Below are 26,977 nucleotides of genomic sequence, written 5' to 3'. Positions count from 1 at the left end.
CTGCTATTGGAAAGATGCCCTTAAGCTGGAAAGGTTTACCAAGATGGTGCCAGGTCTCAAAGGCCTGAACTATCAGGAGAGATTGGGAAGGCTTTATTCATAGAACATAAAACCTAGAAGAATACACCATGGGAACTGGCCCTTCGGCCCACAATGTCTGTGCCAAACATGATGCCAAGGCCATCACTTATCTACCTGCGCATAATCCATATCCCTCCACTCCCTGCATATCCACGTGCCTATCCAAAAGTCTCTCAAACACCACTATTGTAACTGCCTCCACCACCCCAGGCACTCATCACCCTCTGTTAAAAAAAATACAATCTCCGCAAATCTCCTTTAAAGTTTGCCCTCTCACCGTAATGCTATGCCTCGTATATTTGATATTTCCAGTCTGGGAAACAGGCTCTAACGGTCTACCCTATCTATGCCTTTCATAATTTTATATACTTCTTTCAGGTCTCCCCTCAACCTCTGGCGTTATAGAGAATACAATCCATGTCTGTCCAACCTCTCCGTGTAGCTAATAACACCTCCTAACCAGGCATCATTCTGGCAACCCCTGATGCACCATCTCCAAAGCCATAATGGGGCAATTGGATCAGGAGCAGATGAGGCTGATAGTTGATCTTATAGAGGTGTATAAAATCATGAGGGGAATAAGTAGGGTGAGAGCACAGAGTTTTTTTTCCTGGAGTAGGGGAATAAAGAACAAGGGGGCATAGGTTTAAGTTGAGAGGGCAAAGGTAGAAACCTGAGGGATAACGTTTTCACACAGTGGGGAAATGGAATGAGCTGGCAGAGGAAGTAGTTGACTGAACAATTAGGAAGTTAATGAACTGGGGCCAGGGTCCCGAGAAGAGGAAATGTCCAGGGGGAGACTCGGTGGGGGGTGGGGTCTCTGGTGTTCGGTGGGAAGATGTGTAACTGTGCTGAGATTTTACTTCGGAGTCACGTGAGTGACTACGTGAAGAAGCCCGCCAGGCGCACGCGTGTCATTGCGCTACACGCATTGCAACTCGTCATTGTCAGGATTTCGAACCTGCAACAGTAAGGTAAGGGAACTTCGTTCCATACTTACCTTTTTTTCTACAGAAGGCTGTTGAAAGCTGGCGGGGGAGGAGTCTGCAAGCAGCAGGCAGCCAGCAACGGCCAGTGGCACGACAGTCTCCCTTAGCGGGAGTCCGTGCGTCTTCAGCTCCGGTAAAAAGAACGGAGTACTCCGGAGCCGTCAGTCCGACAAACTCGGACAACAGCCCCGAGGACGCTACATGGGTCCGTGGAGCTGCGGAAATCACAGCGGGAGGAAGGACGTTCCTCCCGAAACGGCAGGTTGAGAACCAGCAACACAGGTAAGAGATTTCCTTACCTTTTTCTTCATTGCAGGAAGGCTGCCGAGCTGCCGCTGAAAAGCAACAGGCAGCCAGCAACGGACGTCGGCACCACCATCTCCCATAACGGGAGGGAGTGCCAAACTTCACCCCAAACGGGTGGAGGAAATGGGAGCCAACAACCCACAAAGACAGTGGGTTGTATTTGTGCTCTGTCCCCTTTTTTAAAATTAGGGGACAAAAGGAGATTGCGCTCCTGCCGTGGCTAAACCAGGTGGAGTAAGCGCAACAGGGGACAACAGCTGTGGCCGGAATCGGCTCCCGTAATGGGAATAGCTGTACCCGACTTTCGCTCCCGACTCGCTCCCGCACCGGGCCGGGCGGGAGAGGGAGCAAAACTAATGTTTTCCCCGCGCTAGGTCTGTACAGGAGGGGAAGCTGGACAAAGGAGTGTCCACAGTGCTGCTAGTGAAGCTGGCTGGGGAAGACAGCTGAGTCGCAGGCAGCCGGCAGCAGCAGCCAAAGGCACGTTTATCTCCCGTTAAGGAGAGCAGTGCTGACTTTTGGTCCCGCGCCGGCCAGAACACCATGGCCGAGCGGGAGACCATTCAAATGGGGCCGTTGACTTGACCAGTCATTAACGGCAGCAGACGGGGTAGAATGACGCTCACCCGTAGCAACGATTTAAACTTGGACCTGCAGGTAAGAGCTGCGGTCTTTTTTGCATTTCTATGCTGATTGCAGGTGCAGAAACAACGAGCTGCGACAAAGCTGGTGGGCTAGATGGAATCAGCTGTGCCAGATGTCCTCCACACCAGCCATATCCACTCCACGGAAGGACAGTAAGGACAAAGCTGGAGAAGGAGGACCGTGGAGCAGCGGGCAGCCAGTAGCAGCCAGCGGCACTTGGATCACCCGTAGTGGGATCAGCTGTGCCCAATGTCGCCTCCGCACCGGCCAGATCCACGCGGCCGGGCGGAAAGGCTAGACACAAAACAAACAAGGTCGTGGACTCAGAGGAGTCCGACTTTGAATCACCGCCGGCGGCCAGCGCCCGAGAGCGCTGGAGCGGGAAGAAGCGGTGTATGGAGCTTTGCTCCAACGTGACAGACTCCGGGACATGGAGTCGGGTCACTGTGGGCCCTATGATAACCCACAGCAGTACCTCTTTGAGGGCAGCACAGTGCTTCTACCTCATCAGAGGGAAACACTGCGGGTCAGTTCTGGGCTGACCTGGAAGAGGGGTCCGCAGAAGAAAGTGTGCAAGGGGTGCAGGAACAAGAGAACCTACTGGAACCTAGCACCCCCACGCACCCACCAGCAAAACTGGTGAAAGCTCGAAGGACCGGTACTCAAAAACATGAGTCTTTAGGCCATGGCCCAGACCGGCCTTCTCCGAAGATGCGGGACCTCCAACGCAAACCAACCGTAAATCCAGACCCCAGCGCTACAACAGCGAAGAACCTACAAAAAGGTAAACCTGCCACTGCTAACTATGGAGGTAGGTGAGTCTGGTTCCCTACAAACAGTGGGCACGGAGATTGGGTGGAGATAACACTCTCTTCTGAATGCATGGAGCATGATAACAACCGATATCTACATCTTAAGCAGTATCCAGGGATATACAATAGAGTTTATACACAGGTACAGCCCTCCAGTTCAACATATACTGAACTGAATGTTCGTGCTTTCTGATGAAAGAAATCAAAAGCGCAAGCTGAACTGAAGCGACTTTACATAAAAGGTGTAATTGAGAATACTCAACACGAACCATTAAAATTCGTGTCCGAGATATAAACAAAAAGATAATGGTCATCGCATCATCATAGATCTAACAAAATAGATACCTTTGTTACTGCTTAACAATTAATTCCCAAAGGTTACTTCAATGGCCAGCATCATTTTTAAAGATGCTTACTATTCAGTGCCTATATGAGGTGACCACAGATGTTACTTAAATTCAACTGGATGGGACAACTCTAGCAGTATAAAGCACTGCCAAATGGGTTATCATCAGCCCAAGCTGTTCACAAAAATTTTTGAAACCAGCCCAAGCGTTTCTACGGAAACGTATACAAATGGTCATGGCATATTTAGATGACATACTCATTATGTGCAAAAACTTTGGAATTGGCCAAACAAACTGTAACAGCCACAAAAAAGTTATTTGGGGAACTGGGATTTCATCCAGTTAAATCTAAACTAACGTCTTCCAATACTATGGACTACCTGGGGTTTCACCATTGACTCAGTTCACATGTCGATGACTCTGCCTAAGGGAAAGGCTACAGATTTAATAGAGGCTTATAAAAACCTCACTGACATCAGCAAACCATCCATCAGATTGGTAGCCAAAGTAATTGGCATAATGATGGCTGCCTTTCCAGCCACACAATTTGGACCTCTACATTACCAAAACATACAGAGAGCAAAAAACAAGCACTCTAAATTATGCAGGTCACTTTGACAGATCTGTGAAACTACCAATCAGGCTAAAATGGAACTAAAATGGTGGATAGATAACTCTAGCCTTGTTCCTATCCAAGCATTGTCAGTAACCTTTTCCATGGTACTACCAACTGATGCCAGTACAATTGGTGTGGAGCCACCAATACCAATACCACCGTGGTATTAAGGGGTCTTAAGGGGTTGGACAGGCTAGATGCAGGAAGATTGCTCCCGATGTTGGGGAAGTCCAGGACAAGGGGTCACAGCTTAATGGCGAGTTCTCACGGTGCGACCTGAAGCAAGATGTCACCCGAGTGAAGTGGTCGTGGTCCAGCACGAGTTCCGCACGATAAAGTGTTCCCACGATAAAGAGTTCCCACGGTACTCGGCAATTCTGTCATTTGTGCGACTGACTTGTCCGTCTCCCGATCTTTCCCGTTAATCGTGAATGAACATCGTGGACTGTAGTGTAGTTAATCACGTGGCACAAATGATGTCACTTTTTTTTCACACGCTATATAAATATCCTCCGTTCGTAGAATTGTCTCATTTGCAGACATGCCTATACAAAGTTGGTTCGAGTACAGGCTGGTTGTTATTTTCATTGACGTGCTGTATGCATTAGCGCAACATGTGCATCGAAAACGCTTGCGTGAAGGCAGAAGGGTGAGATTAATTAAAAAGATAATTAAGAGGAAGTCTCACTGGGTTAAGCCCATGTTTCAACGGAGACCTCAATTAGGACAATATGAGCAACTGCTTAATGTGCTGTGCGAAGAGGATAAAAGTGCATTCAAAAACTTTGTCAGAATTTCACCCGAGCTCTTTAATGAGTTAAAGAATAATTTGGGACCTCATGCATAATTTATTTTATGGCTCTAAAAGAGACATGATTCCCACTTCAAACGAAGAGGGTGTAAAAGCTGTCTGCCACTACTTTTACATTGCAGCTGCAGGGAACAGACAGACTTATAAGATAAATTAAAGGTGACTGCAAAAACAGCACTTTTACATCTGTAGCATTGTATGTTTTAAAATCATGGATAACATTAAATTGTTCTCCTGTACATAAACTAATATATTGTTATAGTTACTCACATGAGCACCGGGGATACTCAGCAGCCTTCGTCTCCAGCAGGTTGCGCTTTCTCTCCCTATTTCTATAATCCTCTCTGGATTTGTCATAGAGAATCTCATTGAAGTGGTACCACTCCACCAGTTCACCCTCTTGTTCCCTGTTGAAGTTATATGGCTTTACCTTCTGCCATCTAACCTTTATGTTCTCGTCTGCTGAGAATATTGTGGAGGCAACAGCTACTGGGGAGGCAATCTCAAATCCACCTTGATCACCCTCTCCCTGCTCCAAGGAGCCCACAGGCAGTGGTATCTCTGGCATCTCCTCTTGCCTCTCCACCTGTCTCTCTTGCTGAGTTTCCTCCTCATTTACCTGCATGGCTAAAAACTTTCCGACTTTCTTTGACCCCTTTCTTTGCGATTTTCTGAGAGGCATCTCTGCAAGTCTTACTGTGAAAAAGATTCTCAAACAATGACAATTAGGTGGGACGTCCTCGATGGACACATGGTCCATTGGCGATATTGAGACCACCTCTTTTACTCACCTTATGTCCCTTCTGTCCAGCTTCCGGGTTTACCGTTCGCAGAAGTTCCCACGGTATTCGCAAGTGTCATTACGGATATCGCACGGATATCGCACTGGCATCTGCGTCCATACAATGTTGCAACGCTGCTCAAGACACTCTTGGAGAAATTCAAAAATGTTTGAATTTTCTCCCGACCTTACCAAGTCACACGACTACCTGCCGTTAGCGCCACGGAGGTCCTCGGTGGTCCACGAATGCCGTACTGCTATCGCAGAAGGTTCCCACGATGTTAAATCTTGTTAGGTCTTGCTTCAGGTCGCACAATGAGAAAGCCCTTTAAGGATAAGGGGGAAATCCTTTAAAACCGAGATGAGAAGAACTTTTTTCACACAGAGAGTGGTGAATCTCTGGAACTCTCTGCCACAGAGGGTAGTCGAGGCCAGTTCATTGGCTATATTTAAGAGGGAGTTAGATGTGGCCCTTGTGGCTAAGGGGATCAGAGGGTATGGAGAGAAGGCAGGTACAGGATACTGAGTTGGATGATCAGCCATGATCATATTGAATGGCGGTGCAGGCTCGAAGGGCCGAATGGCCTACTCCTGCACCTAATTTCTATGTTTCTATGGTAGCATACATTAACCACAGGGTGGAAACAAATCGACATCATGTGACAATCTGGCCATACAAATTGGCAATGGTGTCTCCAGAAAGATATTTGGATATCAACCACTTATCTACCAGGAAGACTAAATTCAGTGGCAGACACCAGGTCCCAGTTATCAAGTTATGTTACACAGGAACCAGACCCTGGGGCAGCGGCGACAGATGCATTTTCGCTGCATTGGAGGGGAGGGGAAATTGTTTATTTACGCATTCCTTCCTTTCCTGCCTCATCAGTCGGGTATTAAGGAAATACAACAGACTCTGCATCTGGAATTGGTAGTACCCGATTGGCCTACACAACCATGGTTCCCAGTGGTATCAAACATGGAATCAGAGACATGAACCTCCCATCTGTTCTGGAATATCTGGCAGGCCTCCACTACGATGAGGGGCTCAGTTACAGTGCCATCAACTGCGCCAGAAGTGCCCTATCGACTTACCTATGGCAGGGGACAGACCATTACACTGTTGGGACTGACCCACTGGTACAAAGCCTATGAGGAGTACCAGATACTCCCATATATGGGATGTGAGTATAATCCTGAAGATGCTCAGGAGTGGTCTCCAGCAACAGTTCTGTCTTTACACAGACTGACATTAAAACGGTCATGCTAATGGTATTGGTCACGGCACAGAGGATACAGTCACTGCAAAACAAGACTGGACAACATGACTTTCTCAACGGAAAATATTACGTTTCATATTTATGAGATAGTAAGCAGAACAGAAAAAGGGATCAGCAGGCCTCTATATACAATTAGGTCATACCCAACAGATGACCGTCTGTGTATAATAAAACATCTGTCGTTACACATGGAGAAAACGAATATCCTAAGAGGCAATGAAAAGGCACATTTTTTATCAGCCACTAGCAACCACACCAAGAGTGACGGTCCAGACCATCTCAAGATGGCTGAAACAGTTGCTAAACACAGGCTGGGGTGGATATTAAAATTTTAAAAATCTCTTTCCACCAGGGCTGCAGCTACATCGGCAGCGATACAGTTGGATGTACCAATGGACCAAATCCTCAAGGCAGCAGGATGGCCTGGAGGGGAAAAACATTCCAATTATTTGTAAAACCAGGAATGAAACCTGGAACATTTGCAGAAACAATTTAAGTTCTGTAAATTAATTTAAACCCATATAAAGGGGTTATAAACTTGTGTTAAAAATTTTATGATTTCAATGTCGAATTCATGTCCAAATTATGTTAACACAATCCTCCCAACAGTCAAGGCAGACGTGATGCATGGACTCGTTCCACGGCATGAAATCACAGAGCTTTAAAATCTTCACGTAGTCACTCACGTGACTCCGAAGTAAAATAGTAAGATTAAACGAGAACTTACCAGTTTGAGGTTTGATCTGTATTTTATGAGGAGTTACGATGAGGGATTACGTGCCCTCCGCTCCCACCCAGATCATATACTTAACTGGTACCTCTTCTCTAATCTTACTATGTTTAGTCATTACAGTTATCTGTGATTCCACACCGCTGCTTTGAAGAATGACACGCATGCGCCTGGCGGGCTTCTTCACGTAATCCCTCATCGTAACTCCTCATAAAATACAGATCAAACTTCAAACTGGTAAGTTCTCGTTTAATCTTACTATTAATGCTTAAACAGAGACCTGTGGGGTTGGGATGGTGTACTTTGGTGCTGTCAATGTGTGAGGGTCATTCTTTTCAATGGGGCACATGGTGAGCCTGAGGAGAGGTAATTCATCCGTGTGAAAGGAATGTTTTGTTTTAAATTCCTAAACTTCTTCGGCAGCTAGTTCCTCCTCCACTAAGTTCACGGATCGTCGAAAGCACCAGAAGCAACGAAGTTGACACGTCAATTAGGCATACCATTTTTTTAGTCATCCTTTACTTAATCCTGCCTTTCTTGTAAAAGTCTGTGTACTTTGGAATCAAACCTGGTCCCAGGATTGCGACAGGTTTGGTCACGAAGTTAAGTCTGAACTTCTAAATACCTTTTCCCATTAGACTTTTTGCTCCCCTTATTATCCAGACAAGACATGCCATCTCCTGTTGTGCCGAACTATAGAATTCTTTGTCTTCCACCCATTCTCCAGGCTTCCTAGGATCCTCCTCTTACTCGCTGAGTTCAACAGTGCCCTCCCATTTGGCCCATCGCCAACTTCACTCAAACAGAAAGGAAGTTGCTCTGCAGAACATAGTGCACAACCATTCATTGTAAACCACAACTGCAGCATTCATTGTAAACCTTGTTGCGAGAACCCATGCAATGGGGCCTGTTTGTAGGGGGATGATTTAATGTGATGCGTCGAAGCAGGAGGTGGCTTTCGAGATCATGACAGACCTCGTACAGCAGCGCAGCTGGTAGTGCTGCTGCTTTGCTGCTCCAGGGCCCTAGGTTCAGACCTGACCTGTGGAGTCTGCACTTTCTCCGTGACCATATGGCTTTTCTTCAGGTGCTCTGGTTTCCTCCTACATGCCAAAGACCCAGTGGGTTGACGGGTTCATTACCCCAAGTGTGTAGGCAAGTGTGTAGGAAGAATGTGGGTGGGGTGGTGGGAATGTGGGGAGACGAAAATAGAATTAGTATAAATGAATGCTTAATGGTCAGCATGTACCCGCTGGGCCGAAGGACATGTTCTGTGCTGTGTGACGATAGGTCTGGGGTAAAGATATGCGGTACAAACTCCATACAGACAGCACTTGCAGTCAGGATTGAACTTGGGTCTCTGGCACTGTAAGGCAGCAACTCTACCGTTGTGCTACTCTGCCCCCCACTGTCCTCCACAGATTAAAACAGGGTCTGCTCCTAAGAACCGTTCATAATCCATACAGTTTGCAAATCAGAAATGAGGTTGTTCGGCAGATATTTAAATATAACATAGGCCAACCAAGGGCAATGTGTTGTTAAATCCGGGCGTATACCTCAAGCATTCGGATGTGGCCGAGAACTGCTTTCCCACACAACAGAAGATGTCTGCAGCAGTCAGCGAGTCCATCTCGCCGGTCTCCCAACCACTCTTTCTTATATCTGGGCTTAAGGCATTAATAACCTGGAGAAGACCAGCAAATAAGCTTTAACTCCATTTACCTGTTTGGCTCTATGTGCATTGACAACTTGAACAAAATCTTTCAATCCTGATATAGTTTAGAGATACAGCATTGAACTGAATCCATGCCGATCATTAATCACCCATTCACACTAGCTCTATGTCTTACACACTCAGGGCTATTTACAGAAACTTTCTCATCCACTCCTTCAACCTTCAATCTCCTTCACACCAGTGGGAATTTACAGGGGCCAGTTAATCTACAGTACAAACCCACACGTCTTTGGGACGTGGGAGGAGACCAGAGCACCCAGAGGAAGCCCATGTGGTCACAGGGAGAACGTCCAAACTCCACACAGTCAGCCAGAGATCAGCCACAAACCTGGGTCTCTGGCACTGTGAGGCTGCAGCTCTCCCAGTTGCCAACCTAAAAATCTTTAACCATTCAACTAACTCCCAGACTCAACTGTTTTTTGTGAGGATGGAAATCCAGATTTTCGTTAGCCTCTGTGCATGGTGCTTATTTCCCCACTCCTGACCGGCCTTGCTTGGGTTAAACCCCGTACTTACCAGTCCTTTGATTTGACTGGTTTATTGATTCAGCTTGCGAGTGATTTAGTCTGAGGGCTTTCATGGGATGGAGTACCTTGGTCACTGTCTCAGGATGAGGGCTTGCCTGAGAAGAGGCTTCTGAAGCATTAGAAAGCACTGATTCAAAGAGCTGTGGATGATTAGTCATCATGTTCGAGACTATGGTGTGCAGAGCAGTGACAGCTCGTAGAGCTGCTGCCGCCAGGGACTCGGGTTCAATCCTGACCTTAGGTGCTGCCTGTGTGGAGTTTGCTGTTTATCCCTGTGACAATGTAGTTTTCCTCCAGGTGCTCCAGTTTCCTCCCACACTCCAAAGACATTCAGGTTTGCAGGTTAATAGGCTTCAGTAAAATTGCAAACTGTCCCTAATACGTAGTAGAGTGGGCCGGTTTCCGCGCTGCATCTCTAAAGTCTAATGTTTAAACATGTGGGAGTGTACAAGTGTAGGTTATTTGGCCTCTGTAAAATTGACCAAAATATGTAGGAAAGTGTGATAACATAGAACAAGTGTGAACGGATGAACAATGGTCAGCATGGACTCAGTGAGCGAAGGGCCTGTATCCATGCTGCATCTTTAAACTAAACTAAACTTAAAAGAACCATACATTTTTGAGTTTAGTTTAGTTTATAGATACAATGCTGAAACAGGCCCTTCGGCCCACTGATCCCTGTACACTAGCGCTATCCTACACACTAGGAATAGTTTACAATTTTACCAAAGCCATTTAACCTATAAACCTATACATCGTTGGAGTGTGGGAGGAAACCGGAGCACCCGGAGAAAACCCCACGGTCACAGGAAGAACGTACAAACTCCGTACAGACAGCACCCATGGTCAGGATCGAATCCGGGTCTCTGGCACCATAAGGCAGCAACTCTACCACTGCGCCACCATGCCGCCCTGTGTATTATGGGGAATCTGAGTTTAGATTGAAAAGTGGACACTCACCACATTATTCCCTACGCAGCAGAAGTGATTATATTGTTGTCTTTATGAAGAAAGCAGATGTAAAATTGCATTAACTCAACCCAACTTGAAATGTGATTTTCCTTGTCGATTTCTCCACTGTTGCTCTCAGGAGATTCAGATAGCCGGCTGGCAGAGAAGATCCTGAATGCGAACACAGCCTCCTTCACCCTGGAGAACCTGGTGCCAGACACCAAGTACATCGTCACCCTTCAGCCCATGCACACAGGCAACACAACACTGCCGATTTCAATCTCTGGAAAGACATGTAAGTACCTCTGAGCTTCTGAGAGATGGCCAGCATGACCTGGACAGAAGACACAGAGTGCTGGAGTAACTCAGCGGGTCAGGCAGCATCTCAGGAGAACATGAATAGGTGACGTTTAAAGACAATAATTCTCTTATTATCACATGTTCCAAGGCACAATTTTAAAAAGATTTTGCTCACAGATCAGAAAGATTATTGCAATACAGAAGTACAATCCCCAATTAAGTATCGAATGTATAGAAACAGCTGATGAGTCCATATGCAAGAGTAGACCGGTTTAGTTTTAGTTTAATTTATAGATAGAATGAGGAAACGGGTCCTTAAGCCCACCAAGTCTGCACCGACCAGCGACCCCCATACACCAGCACTATCCTAACCACGAGGGACAATTTACAATTTTTACCAAAGCCAAGTAACCTACAAGCTTGTACTTCTGTGTGTGCCTCCATAGCCAACTTGGGGCCACAGAAGCTATGCCTCTCAGGTCTCCTTGCAGGCCCCTTTGTCCAGCGTTCACCACCGTCGCTGACTCACACCACCCTTTGGCTCCTGGTCTACGGGGACGACCAGAAGACAAGCCGCAGACAAGTCACTCACTCCAGGCAGCAAGTGAACCATGCCTGCTGCCTGCTAGGATATGGCAGCAGCTTGCGGCCTTTCAGGAGCTTTTGCCGCATGAGCCCCTTCTGGAGTTGAGAACCTTCTTGGGAGCCTTTCTGGGGAGCCTTTAGCAAGCATTGAGTGTGCTGGTGGAGAAGGAACTCGAACTCTGTGAAGGGATATCAATGGGACTTTGCTTTCCTTTAAGCGATTCAAAATGCCTGTGCTCTCATTCTTTTCATCCTTTTTTTTTCATTGAGCCACACAGTACAGGAGATGGGCATTTGGCCCAACCTGTTTGCGTCGGAACTTGAGTGTGTTTAGTGGTGTGAAGAAGAGACCCGAATTGAAATGTCACTTGTCCATTCCCTCCACGGCTGCCGCCTGACCCACTGTTCATTCTGTGTTTTGTGTTTTGTAGAAGATTCCAGCATCTGCAGTTCCTTGTGCTTCCAGTGAACCTTTGATTTAGTCTTTTCACATAACTTATCCAAATTATCTTTTGAGTATTACTACTGAATAACCTTCCATCAATCATTTTTCACACTGCGTTTCAGATCACATTAAGTACAAGAATACTTCCCAACGGCCTGCTGAGGTTTTTTTGGCAATTATCTGAATTCTGTGTCTCCCACGACCCTCCCTCATTCTCCCAATACACACAGAGACATACAGAGAAACACATACACTCAGACACACAAACACACAGATACCCTCATACAGGCACAGACACAACCAACAACTGTAGTCCTTTAGTTCCATCAAAGCCTGGACATTCCGAGAACAGTTAAGGGCCTGTCCCACGAGCATGCGACTCCATGCAACAAGCGCGACCTAAAGGGCCGGTCCCGCCTGCATGTGGCAAGCGCAACCTAACATGGTCGCTTGAGTCGTCCGGCCTCATGGGGCCGGTCCCACTTCGATTGCCGGAGCCATATGGGGCTGTGCGGAGCTGGTCCCGACATTGCGCGGGGCTCCGAAAAACTGACCGGGTTCAAAGATTCCGCGCTGCAAGGCTTGCCGGCCAGCAGCCGCCTCGATGCCGTATGCACTGCCTCGACGGTCATACGCCCGTCGGACTTCGCTTGAACTTCACGTCACTCACTCGACTTCCGTGCGTACGTCGTCGAGGCGGCTGCGGGCTTTAGGTCGCGCTTGCCGCATGGAGTCGCATGCTCGTGGGACAGGCCCTTAAGGATCCAATATTGAATTCCGTAATTTCAGACAACAAATATTTCCTGTTTGTATCAGAATTGGCCAGATCTTATCTATTCACCTGTAACATAATCAAAGGTAAACACAAAATTCTGGAGTAATTCAGCGGGACAGGCAGCATCTCTGGAGAAAAGGAATGGGAGACATTTTGGGTCGAGACCCTTCTTCAGACTGATGTCAGGGGAGTGGGCGGAATAGAGATAGAATGTAGTTGGAGACAATAGGACTGATGGGAGAACTGGGAAGAGGGAAGGGATGGAGAGAGAGGGAAAGCAATGGTTTTTTGAAGTTAGAGAAGTCAATATTCATACTGCTGGGATGTAAGCGAAATATGGGGTGCTGTTCCTCCAATTTGCGCTGGGCCTAACTCCGACAATGGAGGAGACCCAGGATGGAAAGATCAGATTGGGAATGGGAAGGGGAGTTAAAGTGCTGAGCTCAGTGGAGTGGAGATCAGCTAGGTTAAAGCGGACTGAGCGGAGGTGTTCAGCGAAACGATCGCCGAGCCTTCGCTTGATCTCGCCGATGTACAGGAGTTGACACCTGGAACAGCGGATACAGTAGATGAGGTTGGAGGAGGTGCAAGTGAACCTCTGCCTCACCTAGAAAGACTGCCAGGGTCCTTGGATTGAATCGAGAGGGTAGGAAAACGGACAGGTGTTGCATCTCCTGCGGTTGCAGGGGGAAGTACCTGGGGAGTGGGTGGTTTGGATGGGAAGGGACGAGTTGACCACGGAGTTATGGAGGGAACGGTCTTTAAGTGTCTCTCTTACTCTCTCCACATTTCCAATATTGTCTTTATATTGGATTTCAAACACAGTTGTGTTTTGCATCTTAGTTGAGTTGCATTGCTTTTTCTCTCTCCTGCCCTCAATCATCTATCAGGCCTACTACAAACAGATTACCTGTGATTGCTGAGCATCCATTACTCTCTCTCTCAGATGGCACCAACGGCACCGTGTCACCTGTACTATCCGAGTCTCCCATTATCACACACATTCCCCTTCTCTCCATCTATCCCTTTCTCCACAACTTGAAACATTCTTTTTCCCAATTTTTCTAGTTCTGATGAAGCAACTTTGACCTTAATTTTTAACTCTGTTTCTCTCGCCACGGATGCCGCCCGACCTGCTGAATGTCTTTGGCAGTTTCTGTTTTAGCTCCAAACCAGTGCTAGAACATTGATAACCTGAATCATTTGTGTGTCTTCACAAGTCTATCAAGCTTGGACAGTTCCAATTCCACAGGCAAATGTTGCCAGATGGATTCTCCTCCCAGAGTTTGTGGGGAGAAGATCCACAGGGGACTGGAGGTTAAAATAAAATGGAATTTGTTTTGTGCTTTCAGTGGCTCTGAAACCGGTGCAACAACTGACTGTTCAGAATGTGACTCCCCAGAGCGCGGAGGTCAGGTGGAGAGGAGCGAGTGGAGCTACAGGCTACCGACTAAAGTGGGGCCCATCTGCAGGTGAGAATACCTGACCACTCCAGACATCTAAAGAGAGTGGGCCATGTGGGCACAGTCTGGGCTTGTGATCCCAAGACCTGGACTACTGATTGTGAGACATTCAAATCTTAGACCCTGTAGAGATACAGCGTGGAAGCAGGCCCTTCAGCCCACCTGGTCCATGCCGCCCAGCGATTCTATACACTAGTTCTATCCTACACACTAGGGACAATTTACAGATGCCAATTAACCTGCAAACCTGTACGTCTCTGGAGTGTGGGAGAAATCGGGAGCATGGGGAGGAAACCTCAACAGTCATGGGAGACCATACAAACGCTGTACAGACAGCACCCTTAGCCAGGATCGAACCCGCGTCTCTGGTGCTGTAAAGCAGCAACTCTACCGCTGCACCGCTATGCCGCCCTACTTGGGGAATTTAAGTTAAACTAACGATAAATCTGATTCTTTAAAATCTAATCTCAATAATAGTGGGCATAAAACTATAATCTATCTATATATTCTAACTAGTGTATGGGTGAACAATGGTCACCGTGAACTCGGTGGGCTGAAGGGTCTGTTTCTACGCCGTATCTCTAAGCTGATGTAAACTAAACTAAAAATTGAGAGAAAGTGCAGAAGTACTTTTTAAGCCAGTTTTGTCATATTCTCACCGATGTTGCAAATACTGTAAAAACAAATCAAACAAAAAAATAGGGTACACAAGAAATTGCAGATGGTGGAATCCTCAACTAAACACAAAGTGCTGGAGGAATGCAGCAGGTTGATGCACTCTGACTGGTCTAGCAGTAATAGTTTAATTTAAACTTGTTTTTCTGACTTTCTCTGGCCAACCCTGGCAACATTGCTAGATTGAGGCAGAGATTTGTATTTTGTTAACATGGAATAAATAATTGGAACCATATGTGCAATAGGACATAAAGTGCTGGAGCAACTCAGCTGGGTCAGGTAGAATTCCTAGAGAACATGGATAGGTGACGATTTGGGTCGGGACCCTTCTTCAGACCGATTGTAGTGTGGTTGGGGGGGGGGGGGGGGGTGGGTGATGGATGTAGAAAGTTGGAAGAGATTTGGGGGCAAGACAAAGCCTGGCAACTGATAGGTGTACATAGTTAGGTGGGGTTTTGATAGGCAAATGGTTGGGCAAAGACCAGAGATGAAAGGACAACGTGTGAGAAGGATAAAAGAGGTGCAAATTGTGAAACTAGAGGAAGAAATATAGGTGGAAGAGGTCAGGGAGGAGGGATAAATATATGCAAATCCAGATGGGGATTCTAACAAAGGGTCTCAACCGGAAACCTTACCTATCCATGTTCTCCACAGATGCTGTTGGACTGTACTGTAGCACTTTGTGTCCTAGTGTGTATTAACCAGTACCATTATTCAATAACCAGCTCATTATTTCTATTATATTAACAATGATCCTTTTGTTGCAAGCACTGAATGTGTGAGTTTGGCGTGATTAGCTCTGGTTCTGAAATTCCCTTGTGTAGAAATGTCATTGCTTTGTGTATAACAGTGGTTGAATTTCACTTGATAATCCATTCTGTTCCTCCTTAGGAAGAGATGTCCTGATAGTCACGTTCGATCGATCTACGGAATTTTACCATATTCAAGGTCTTCTGCCAAACACTGATTATACAGTAACCTTAATACCATTGTACGGAAGAACAGAGGGACCTCCTGTCAATACCAGGATGAAAACAGGTACCTTCCCCAACCTCACCCACTTATGGTTCAAAACTGCTTCAATGCACACGTCCGAGTGAGTATAGAAGTTTGGAGGTCATGTTGCAGTTGTATAAAACCATGGTGAGGCCGTATTTATTGTATTGTGTTCAGTTCTGGGCACCATGCTATAGGAAAGATATTGTCAAGCTGGAAAGCATACATAGAAGATTTATGAGGATGTTATGCTGGCTCGAAGGGCCGAATGGCCTACTCCGGCACCTATTGACTATTGTTTATTGTTGCCAAGGCTAGAGGGGCTGAGCAATAGGGAGAGGTTGAGTAGGCTGAAACTCTATTCGTTGGAGAGCAGGAGGATGAGGGATGATCTTATAGAGGTGTATAAAATCATGAGAGGAATAGATTGGGTAGATGCACAGTCTCTTGCCCTGAGTAGGTGAATCGAGGACAAGACGACATAGGTTTAAAGTGAGGGGGAAAAGATATAATAGGAATCTAAGGAGTAACTTTTTCACACAAAGGGGGTGGGTGTATGGAACAAGCTGCCAGGGGGGGTAGTTGAGGCAGGGACTATCCCAACATTTAAGAAATAACTAGACTAAGTGGGACCCGTTGGGTCCCTGCTTCACACGGGAGGGCTGGTCCCGCAATGCAATATTCCACCTCTCTACCAATTCCAATATACTCACACTCACTCACACACACACACATACATACACACACACACACACACACACACACACACACACACACACACACACACCATATATATGACAGTAAACTTTCTTGAATCTACTCACACGGCGGAGCGCGGCCTCTCCACTGTGGGGCTTCCACAGTCAGTGGCACTTCCGCAATCAGCGTGACCTCTGCACTTACCGTAAATTATGCAATCAGTGCGACCTCTGCACTCACTGGAAATTACGCAATCAGCGCGACCTTTCCACTAAGCGGAAGTCACGAAATGAGCGGGACTTTTGGACTAAACACAGTCGGTCCTAATAAAGCATTTATTTCTTCCAAACCCAGTCGGACCTAATAAAGCATTTATTCCTTCCAAACACAGTCGGATCTTATAAAACATTTATTCCTTCCAAACACAGCCGGACCTAATAAAGCATTGCAGTTTCAAGCACAGGCAGGGCAGCAGGCCAAACAACTCATGGCATTGTCATTTCATTTAATTTCATGTCCATTTGAGCTTTGCACTTTCAAGCGCAGGCAGGTCAGCAGGCCAAATGACCCACGGCATTGTCATTAAGGCGTACAAATCATTTTTTGCAAGTACATTGCAGACTCACAGTTCACAGCTTCAAATGACAGTCGTGGCCTCTCCCTCATGATCTTGCAGAGTGACTGACTCACTTCCAGTCATCCAGGATTTTATAGTCCTATCCCCCCCCACCCCCCCCCCCCCAACCCCCCCCCCCCAGAAGGGGCGTTACCATCTCGGTGATTGACAGGCGAGAGGACCAATCAGCTGATCTCAAGGTTTTTTAAACACTCATAACTTTTTTATTTTTCATCGATGGGAAAAATCCTCGGGGCTGGCTCAGTGGAGGAGGACTTGTGAGTAAAATGGCCAAAAATCACAGTGATACGGGGTAGTGTTTTTTCTAAAATCAATATACAGTGCAGACAGGAAGTGGTCAAGATGAGAATTTTAATTATATAGATTAGACCAGTACATAGGACAGGTTGCGAGGGATGTGGACCAAATGCGGGCAGGTGGGACATGGCGGGCGGTGTGGGCATGTTGGGCCGAAGGGCCTGTTTCCACTATGACAATCGCATGCTCCAGGTGTTTCCAACACTTGGACGTATTTAATAGATGGGCCCCACCATCAACCTTTCATCAGTTATGCTTGCATTTCCTGCCCTCCCAGCCATTTATAAAGCAAAGCGATTTTTTTCATTAATCAAGGATGCTTGATTGTCCAAAAGATGTTTATTTCCATATCCAATGGAGAAGCAATACATTTTTCTTATTTGAAGGTACATTTGTTTTATTAACACTGCTATGGATTTTTTTACCTTAGATGCTCAAAGAGGGGAAGATGAGTCTTTAATATCAGGGAACTCCTGGCTAATCCTGGATGGTTGATAACTCTGCCAAGTAGATGACATATTTTACTTTCTGCAACATAGCTTGCAAGAAGGAAGTAATGGGAGGGCTTTCAGACCAACAGTCCCATGTGGGTGAAGGATATGGAAAATAAAACGAGAATTGCACAATGGCACAAGACAGCACAGTGGCGTAACAGATAGAATTGCTGCCTCACTGCATCAGAGATCCTGGTCAATTGTACTGTGCTGTCACATGTACCAAGACAGTGAAACTCCTTTTCTCCACACAGTTCAGTAAAAATATTACTGCACATAAACATGATCTTAGTTAAGCGTGAGTATATAGGAAGAGTGCGTTATGACATTATACAAGAAGCCGCCATGTTTAGTCGCCATTTTTCAAGATTCAATTGCGAAAGTAGTTATAAATGTAGACTCAGACACAAAATGCTGGAGTAATGTAGCAAGTCATGTCTGGAGAAAAGGAATAGGTGACTTTGGATGGATACCCTTCTTTGGACTGAGAGTCAGGGGAAGGGAAACGAGAGATATAGACAGTGATGTAGGGAGATACAGAACAGATGAATGAATATATGCAAAAAAGTAACGATGATAACGGAAACAGGCCATTGTTAGCTGTTTGCTAAGTGCGAACGAGTACAGACAATGAGACTCAACCAGACGACTTTGAAGCTGGTACGACTTGGGTGGGGATGGGATAGAGCGAGAGGGAATGCAGGGGTTACTTGAAGTTGGAGAAATAAAATTCATACCACTGGGTTGTAAGCCACCCAAGCGAAATATGAGATGCTGTTCCTCCAATATATCTCTCGTATCCCTTTCCCCTCAGTCTGAAGAAAGGTCTCGACCTGAAACATCACCTATTCCTTTTCTCCAGAGATGCTTTCTGATCCGCTGAGTTACTCCAGCTGTTTGTGTCTAACTTTGGTTTAAACCAGCATCTGCAGTTCCTACACATAAATGTAGTGTACTTGATGGACCTCGAGTGCTGTTTGCAGGTTGCATATTCTCTCTGTGATTGGGTGGGTTTCATCCATGTGCTACGGTTTTCTCTCGCATCCCAAAGTTGTGCGGGTTTGTAGGTTAATTGGCCTCTGTAAATTGTATAGAGAGTGGATGAGAAAATGGGATTGCATAGAATGAATGTGAACGGGTGATCAATGGTCAGCGTGGTCAGTGGGCCGAAGGGCCTTTTTCAATGCTGTTTCCGTCAAACGTGATTGTGAAATAACCAAAGATTTCACAGGGTAAGATGATTCCTATGACCTCATGCGCCTTGAGAGAAGAAATTATTTGTCATATCTGCCTTAAATGGGAAACTCTTTACCCCTAAACAGTGTTCTTGGTTCTACATTCCCCCACCAAGGGAAGGATCTTCTCATCAATCCCTCTCAGAATCTTATCTCTATCAATCTTCTTCTTCTTGCGTATATCGTGCACAGCCTAAAGTTGCAGGTCAACTTGTTCTATTTGATCTATTTGTTTGTGCACATCGGGTTGATTGCATTAGTCGAAACAGGGTGGACCACATGTAGGTTGCAATCTCCCACCCCATCTCTACCAATTGGAGCCACTCTGAGCTTCTTCCAATGCAAGTATGTCCTCCCAAAATAAAGAGAAGGGAATTCAACGTATGGGATCAAAGATATTGAAGTTGGACCATCAAGGGCGAATTAATTAAAATAGCTATTGGAGGAGTTCAAAGACCTCTAATGGCCGTAGATTAGGAGGACAGGCTGCAGTAGTTCAGCTGGAGAATGTTATTAAAATCTTCAAGTGTCCACAATTCAGTGATTTGATTCAACATCAACATCAACATCGCAGGCCTAAACCCTGGAACTCCATGCCTAACAAAACTCTACAAGTACGTTCACTGGAAGTTAGTTCCCCATCATCTTCTCGGAGGCAATTGGGAAAACAAATGCCAGCCTTGACAGCAGCTCCCACATCCTATAATATGCGTTAAAAAAACACTTCGTCTAAATGCAACTTGAACTCTGCAACACATAGTTTCCTTTCAATGTAACAGGCTCTTTGTACTTTTATTGCACATGAATCTTTTACTTAGAGATAGTTGTGTTGCCAAAACAGAGTTAGCTTGGAGCATAATAAAGGATAATAAATTGCAGATTAAAGAGCAGTGCAGGAAATATAAAACCCTCTGTCTCTGGCTTTGGCATTCGACCCAAAAGGAAAACAACTGGAGAGACCCTGACAATTCTCCAATTTTAGCTAACCTCTAACAACTACCCCTCCTCTCCCACACCCCCACCCTACCTCCCCTATTCACCACCCGAACTCACACCTATTTCTCCCCTCCCTATCCTCCCACATTCCTTCCTCTGGTTTCAATCCTTTTCGTCAATCCTTTTGTCTTACACCTTCTGTTTTAATCTCTGGCCTTTGTTCCAACCATCTGCCTATCAACTATCTCCCCCCCCCCCCCCCCCCCCCCCCCCCTTCCTCGCCTGTGTCCACACCTACGACACCATGTCCTGCCGCTCCACCTACCCAGCTTTCCTTCCTCTCCCCCCCCCCCCAATCAGTCTGAAGAAGGGTGCCGACCTGAAGGGTCACCATCTATGTTCTCCAGAGATGCTCCCTGCATGGAAATAGCCTCTCAGCCCAACTTGCTCGTGCCAATGAAGATGTTCCATCTACATTAGTCCCACCTGCCTGAGATTGACCCATATCACTCTAAACCTTTGCTATTCATGCACCAGTCCAAATGTCTTTTTAATGATGTTATCTTACCTGCCTCACATCCACTGGCAGCTCATTTCATTCACACACCACCCTTCGTGTTGTTGACCCTCAGGTTCCTAATAAATCTGTCCCATCTCACCTTAAATCAATGTCCTTTGGTTCTTGATTCCATGAATTACATAAATTCAGAAAGTTAGTATAGAGAATAAGGTTGTAAAAAGCAATTAGCCCATAAGACAATTATAAATATAAACAAGTCGATTGCAGTGCAAGAGTAATCTGTGGTGTTCTGTTGCCAAGGTAGGATGTGAGGAAGAAACTGCAGATGCTGGTTCATATCGAAGATGGATGAAAATGCTGGAATAACAGCGGGTCAGGCCGTATTAGAGTTGTAAGGGTTGATTCCAAAAATTGATTGTTGTTGTGACCTGGTGGTGTAGGACTTCAGGCTTCTGTACCCAATGAGAACAGCGAGAAGAGAGCATGGTCTGCATGGTGGGGATCCTTGATGATAGATGCCGTCTTCTTGAAGCAGTGTCTCATGTCCATGCTTTCGATGGTGGGGAGGGATGTGCCCGTGATGGACCAGTCTAGTTATTAGATCAGGTGACCACAAACCTAGTTCTTCTAGTTTACATTGGGCCTCATAAAGACACTGACAGACACATTGGATGGGATTGGGATTAAGAATTAAGTGGTTAAGGATTAAGGATTAAGTGGTTTAAGCCATTGCCTTTGGACTGACCGACCTGACTGACTGACTGACTGACAAATATTCTTGCTTTTATTTCAGATTTTGGGAACGGCATCTGAGGTATTTTGTAATGAATTGTTTAGGTTTGAACGTGCTGAGTATTTGGATATCAAGTGGTCTTCGCATTGTTTATGTGGTTGCGGGACATTTGACATTGTTCTCCCTTCCTCCCCTTTTCTCCTCCAGAAGTGACAGAAAACCTGAATTTGAGGACGGTGGCGATTAATGCGAATGCCATACGTTTGACGTGGAACCTCCAGCGTGATGCCAGCAACTACAGAATAGAGTGGAGGAAAGCCACAGGTAGACGCTTCTGGCCTGATAGGAGATCATCTGTAATAGGCGACGGTGTAAACCATAGAACCCCTCAAGCCTCTTGCGTAGCCTATAGTCCTACAGCCACTGCAGTAGGCTTTCGAACTATAGACTGTAGAATCTTCAAACTTGCTTGGCCTTTCAGTAATATCATGACTGATCCCATGCCTTAGTATTGGAATGTATTCACGATTAAATAGCACTAAATGTAACGATTGCGATTATTTTAATTATAACCTGATGCTGCCAATTGCAACGGGGCAAAACTGGCTTCTCATTTAGCGAGATCTGTTGATGGCTGCTCTGGGCATGAGGTGAAATATTGCTCTTGAATAGTAGCTGCATGGGCAAACTGGGCTTGGAGGCAGTGTTCATTGGGGTAGACCTCCCAAGACAGCAATCTCTGGTGGGCAGAACGACAAGAGCAGCAAGTGTTGGGGAAGATGACTATCTTCCTACTCAATTGTATGCTGACTTGGAACTATATTGTTAATTTTTATTGCTTTGGGTCGAGATTCCATTATCCCATCCTGATTTGGATGGGACAGACCCACATCCCATGAATGAGTGGAGGAGAATGTAAGGGATTTCTGGTTCTGCTGTATTCCATGTTAATGCTGCCTCTGAAATGGAGACCTCCTTGCTTCCCAACACCATTGTCACTCAACTGGATGAGATCACCCTCTGCAAAAAAATGTACGCGATGTGCAAAGTCTGGTGCTTAGATGTTAACTTGGAATTCTGGGCACTGAACATATCTTATCCTTTCAATTTTTGACAGAGGAACAATCACAGTCCAAGAAAGTTGTGCTGACTGCCGCCTACAACAACTATGATATCAGCAACTTGTTTCCTGGTACCGAGTACGCCATCACTCTCTACACTCTGTACAACGACAGAGAGGTGGCAACTCCAGCGACCATGTCAAAGACAGGTTAGTTATGCAGAATTACAAAGCCTTATCATCCATCGCCACATGGGTCTAGAGCCCTGAAGCTAAGAGGCTTATGCCAACACCTGTACTTTCTCTATATTGCATCCTTGATGCTATTGGTTTTGATAACGTGGCGCAGGGGTAGAGTTGCTGCCTTATAGCTCCTGAGTTCCAGGTTCGAAATCTTCCACCGTGTGGGATAACATGCGAGATCAGCCAGTTACTGTGGTGATAACATTGAAGCTAGGTCACTTGCGCGGAAGTTTGGGGAAATGGTATTTTGTTTCATTGTCACCGTATTTGTGTTCTCCACGCAGGGGATGAAGAAATAGGTCCGGGCACCGTGACAAATTTGAGGATAATAGAAACAAATCACAACCGGATCCGGATCGGTTGGACAGCAGTGCAAGGAGCAACGGCATATAAAATAACCTGGAGAAACCCAGATGGTAGGTCAACGCAAATTAGCATTGGTAAATCAGACATAACATTATTGTGGCAGCAGATTTAGTAATGCTGATAGAGCAGATAAAAGACAACAGTAATGTAGACACAGAGCCCTTTGCCTCATGTAGTTTGGAGATACAGCGTGGAAACAAGCCCATCGGTCCACCAAATCCGTAGCAACTGTTGATTACCCGCACACTCGTTCCATGTTATCCCACTTTCGCATCCGACACCCTAGGGGGAATTTACCTGCAAACCAGCACGTCTAGAATGTGGGAGGAAACCAGAGCACCCGGGGAAAATTCATGTGGTCACAGGGAGAACTTACAAACTCCACACAGACAACATTGTTAGTCAGGATTGAATCCGAGTCTCTGGCACCTTGAGGCAGCAGCTCTACCGCTGTGCCACTCTACCACCCTTAAGGCGGCACATCTGCAAGGTCATTCCTGCCTCAACAAACATATGTCCCTCTAACACCCTTAGCACCAAATTCTCATTCTCTTTTACTCCAGACTTATAATGGGTTAAATGTATCCACATTTATTTGCATTTGCCATCAACCTGCCATTCAGCCCTCTCTGCCTCAGCCTTTAATGATAAAAGAGGACACAAAGTACTGGAGTAACTCTGCGGGTCAGGTAGCATCTCTGGAGAAAATGGATAGATGACGTGACCATGTGGGCTTCCTCCAGGTGCTCCAGATTCTTTCCATGTCCCTAAAACGTGTGGGTTCATAGCCTAATTGGTCGTAAATGTCTTCTAATGTATAGGGACTAGAATGGAAATTGGGATAACATGGAACTAGAGTGAACGGGTCACCGTGCATTCTGTGGGCCGAAGGGCCTGATTCTATGTTGTATCTCTGCACTAAACATCCTCTTGAAGCTCCTGTGCATTCTCCTCACAACCTCACTATCACATGGCTTAGATTCATCAGCAATCTTTAATATATTATACTTGGAACCCTCACCTAAATCATTGATAGAGGCTGTGAATTTCTATCTACACTTCATGCTGCCTCGGCAAGGCCACTGGCATAATCGAGGACCAGTCTCGCCATGGTCACTCCCTCTTCTCCCCTATAGAAGTGTGAAAATGCATACCTCCATATTTAGGATTTCTTTCTTCCCAGCTGTTATCCGGCACTGAACCTTCTTACCAACATCTAGAGAGCAGTCCTGACCTCCCATCTATCTCATTGGAGACCCTCGGACTATCTTTTAATCGGACTTTATTAGACTTTATCGTGCACTAAATGTTATTCCCCTTATCCTGAATCTGTACACTGTGGATGGCTTGATTGTATTCATGTGTAGTCTTTTCACTGACTGGATAGTACTCAACAAAAAGCTTTTCACTATAGCTCAATACATGTGACAATAATAAAAACTAAACTGAACAAAAGGAGTTTTTCAAGGAGATACAGTGACCAACACACCTCACAAGATGGCAGGATAGCCTGGTTGGCTCCTGCACCACTCATTGCGTGCAGGGGTTAATGTCAATTGGCTAACCTGTTTTTTTAATCTCCTGTGCAGGTTATGAGATCACCAGAGTTGTGTCGGGTGAAACAACCACATTTGACATTGACCGCTTGCAACAGGGAGTGGCGTACGTCATCAAAGTGTCTGCCCTCTCAGGAGGGGGAGAGGGAAGACCCGACAGCATTGTTGCTCGAGCAGGTAAGAGATGAAATAAGCAGGGTGTTAACTCTAAATCCATTCTTTCCCCACACAAACATGCTTTCTCCTGGACTGAAAATACACATCTACGTTAACTTGCACAAACTTCCTGCAAGCTAATTCGATCTGAATCTAAAACTGTTTATTGGGAACCAAAAAATGTCTTGGTCAAGAAATTTGACTCGAACCAAGTGGCGTAAAGAGATGTTGTCTTCAAATGGGGCCTTGTGTTCAGCACCACTGTTTATAGTGGGGTCAGATATCAGACATTCTGTATGTATGGCACACGGTCCTTGATACCTCGCCGCGGCGACGAAGCCTAGCGGGTTGACCCGCGGTCGGCAGTCAATGAGAGCCTGGGGGGACTGCCGTGTGGGGGGAGAGGATGAACAATGAAGGACCCGGCGTGGGGGGGACTGCCGTGAGGGCGGAAGAAGAACAATGGACAGTGAGGTCCTGGCGTGGGGGGACCGCTGTGGGGGAGGGGAAGGGGGAGAACAAAGGACATACTTTGTAACCTTGGGTTCAAAAGGGAACTGCAGATGCTGGAATATCGAAGGTACACAAAATTGCTGGGGAAACTCAGCGGGTGCAGCAGCATCTATGGAGCGAAGGAAATAGGCGACGTTTCGGGCCGAAACCCTTCTTCAGACTGAAGAAGGGTTTCGGCCCGAAACGTCGCCTATTTCCTTCGCTCCATAGATGCTGCTGCACCCGCTGAGTTTCCCCAGCAATTTTGTGTACCTTACTTTGTAACCTTGTCAGTGCCATAGGTGGTCACTATTTGCCTACCTTGTGTATGCAAGCAAAGAATTTCACTGTGCCTTATCTCAATAGCAGATCACAAAGTTGCAAGTTAACTTTCAATCCATAACAAGATCATACGACAAATGAGCAGAATTAAATCATTTGTCCCATTGAGTCTGCTGTGCCATTCGATCATGGCTGATCTATTTTTCCCTCTCAACCCCATTCTCCTGCTTTCTCCCCATAACTTTGATGCCCTAACCAATCAGTATGTGTGGTGGGAAGTCATTTGGACAAGGCAAAAGGTTACGGCAACTATCCAAAACAGATGATGTGCCACAAATCCATCCTCACTGCTACCTCTTTGAATCAGGAACTGTGCCCCAACTTATCAATCTCCGCTTTAGAAAATACTTAATAAAGACATCCAGGTCCCTCTGAACACCAAAGCTTTTCAATATCTCACCACTGTTTAAATGTTATATCCTTGTGTGGCTTGATGTCAGATTTTGTTTGATGTCTGAACACAATGTCCCAACACAAACCATTACCCACCCATGTCCACCAGAGATGCTGCCTGACCCGTTGAGTTACTCCACTACTTTGTGTCTTTCTTTATTTGATGTCATCCATGTGAAGTTTTACAATGTTAAAAATGCTGCATAAACACGTTATTGTTGCTTTGTTTGTATTCCCATAACGGTTAGTTACAGGTAGTGAGTCTCGTTCCTTCGGTGACAAAATGGGTTAGGTCGCTCAGTTGGTTAAACGGTGAACCAGGAGGGTTTGGATTTAAATTCTGGCATCGATCCCTCTGCTTTTCGAATGACAGATGTTGGTAACATGAGTGCTGTGCCCCTAAGGATGCATGTGATAAACAGGAAACTCCAGCAATTGAGCAGAGCTTGCCAAGTTGCTCAAAGTGCCTAACTGATGTATTGCAAAACATATTCCACACATCAAGGATGTTCACTGCTCCAAGTAAACTCCCCCCCCCCACCACCCCCGCTCCCAAGTCAGGAAGGTGGGATGCCTGTGTACATTTGTGATCAACAGTATGTGTGGTGGGAAGTCATTTGGACAAGGCAAAAGGTTATGGCAACAATCCAGAACAGATGATGTGCTGCAAATCCATCCCCACTGCTAGCCATCTCCACCTCCATCAGGAACTGTGCCCCTATCTGCGTGTTCAGCTCAAAGCAGACTAAATGAACTTAAAACAGGTCACGCACAGCCTTTTTCAACCACAACCCTTCAATGGTTTACATTACTAAACTAACAACCTAGAATGTTGGGCTAATGATCTGAAGAATTGGGTTCAAGTGACTGTGAACAAATTTTCTATTTAGATATTTAATTACGTCTACACGAAACATTAGTGTTAGTAATGTTGACTGTTGTTTAAAAATGGTCTGATACATTAATTT

The 26,977-nt window shown here is 45.9% G+C and overlaps 1 protein-coding gene across 7 annotated transcripts in view; it reads left to right on the top strand.

Moving 5' to 3' along the window:
* col7a1 (collagen type VII alpha 1 chain) overlaps positions 1-26,977 on the top strand; it is a 240,098-nt gene that overhangs the window by 40,351 nt on the left and 172,770 nt on the right. For all 7 annotated transcript variants that reach the window (XM_033037000.1, XM_033036999.1, XM_033036996.1 and 4 more), the window contains 7 exons: positions 10,751-10,906; positions 14,069-14,188; positions 15,746-15,892; positions 21,609-21,725; positions 22,519-22,671; positions 22,989-23,120; positions 24,660-24,803. In XM_033037000.1, coding sequence (XP_032892891.1) covers positions 10,751-10,906; positions 14,069-14,188; positions 15,746-15,892; positions 21,609-21,725; positions 22,519-22,671; positions 22,989-23,120; positions 24,660-24,803 — 969 coding nt within the window. The remainder of the gene's footprint in view (positions 1-10,750; positions 10,907-14,068; positions 14,189-15,745; positions 15,893-21,608; positions 21,726-22,518; positions 22,672-22,988; positions 23,121-24,659; positions 24,804-26,977) is intronic.

Source organism: Amblyraja radiata, chromosome 18 (assembly GCF_010909765.2).
Source record: "Amblyraja radiata isolate CabotCenter1 chromosome 18, sAmbRad1.1.pri, whole genome shotgun sequence".
Taxonomy (NCBI): domain Eukaryota; kingdom Metazoa; phylum Chordata; class Chondrichthyes; order Rajiformes; family Rajidae; genus Amblyraja; species Amblyraja radiata.
Note: the sequence above shows the minus strand (reverse complement) of the source record. Positions and strands in the feature narration are given on the sequence as shown.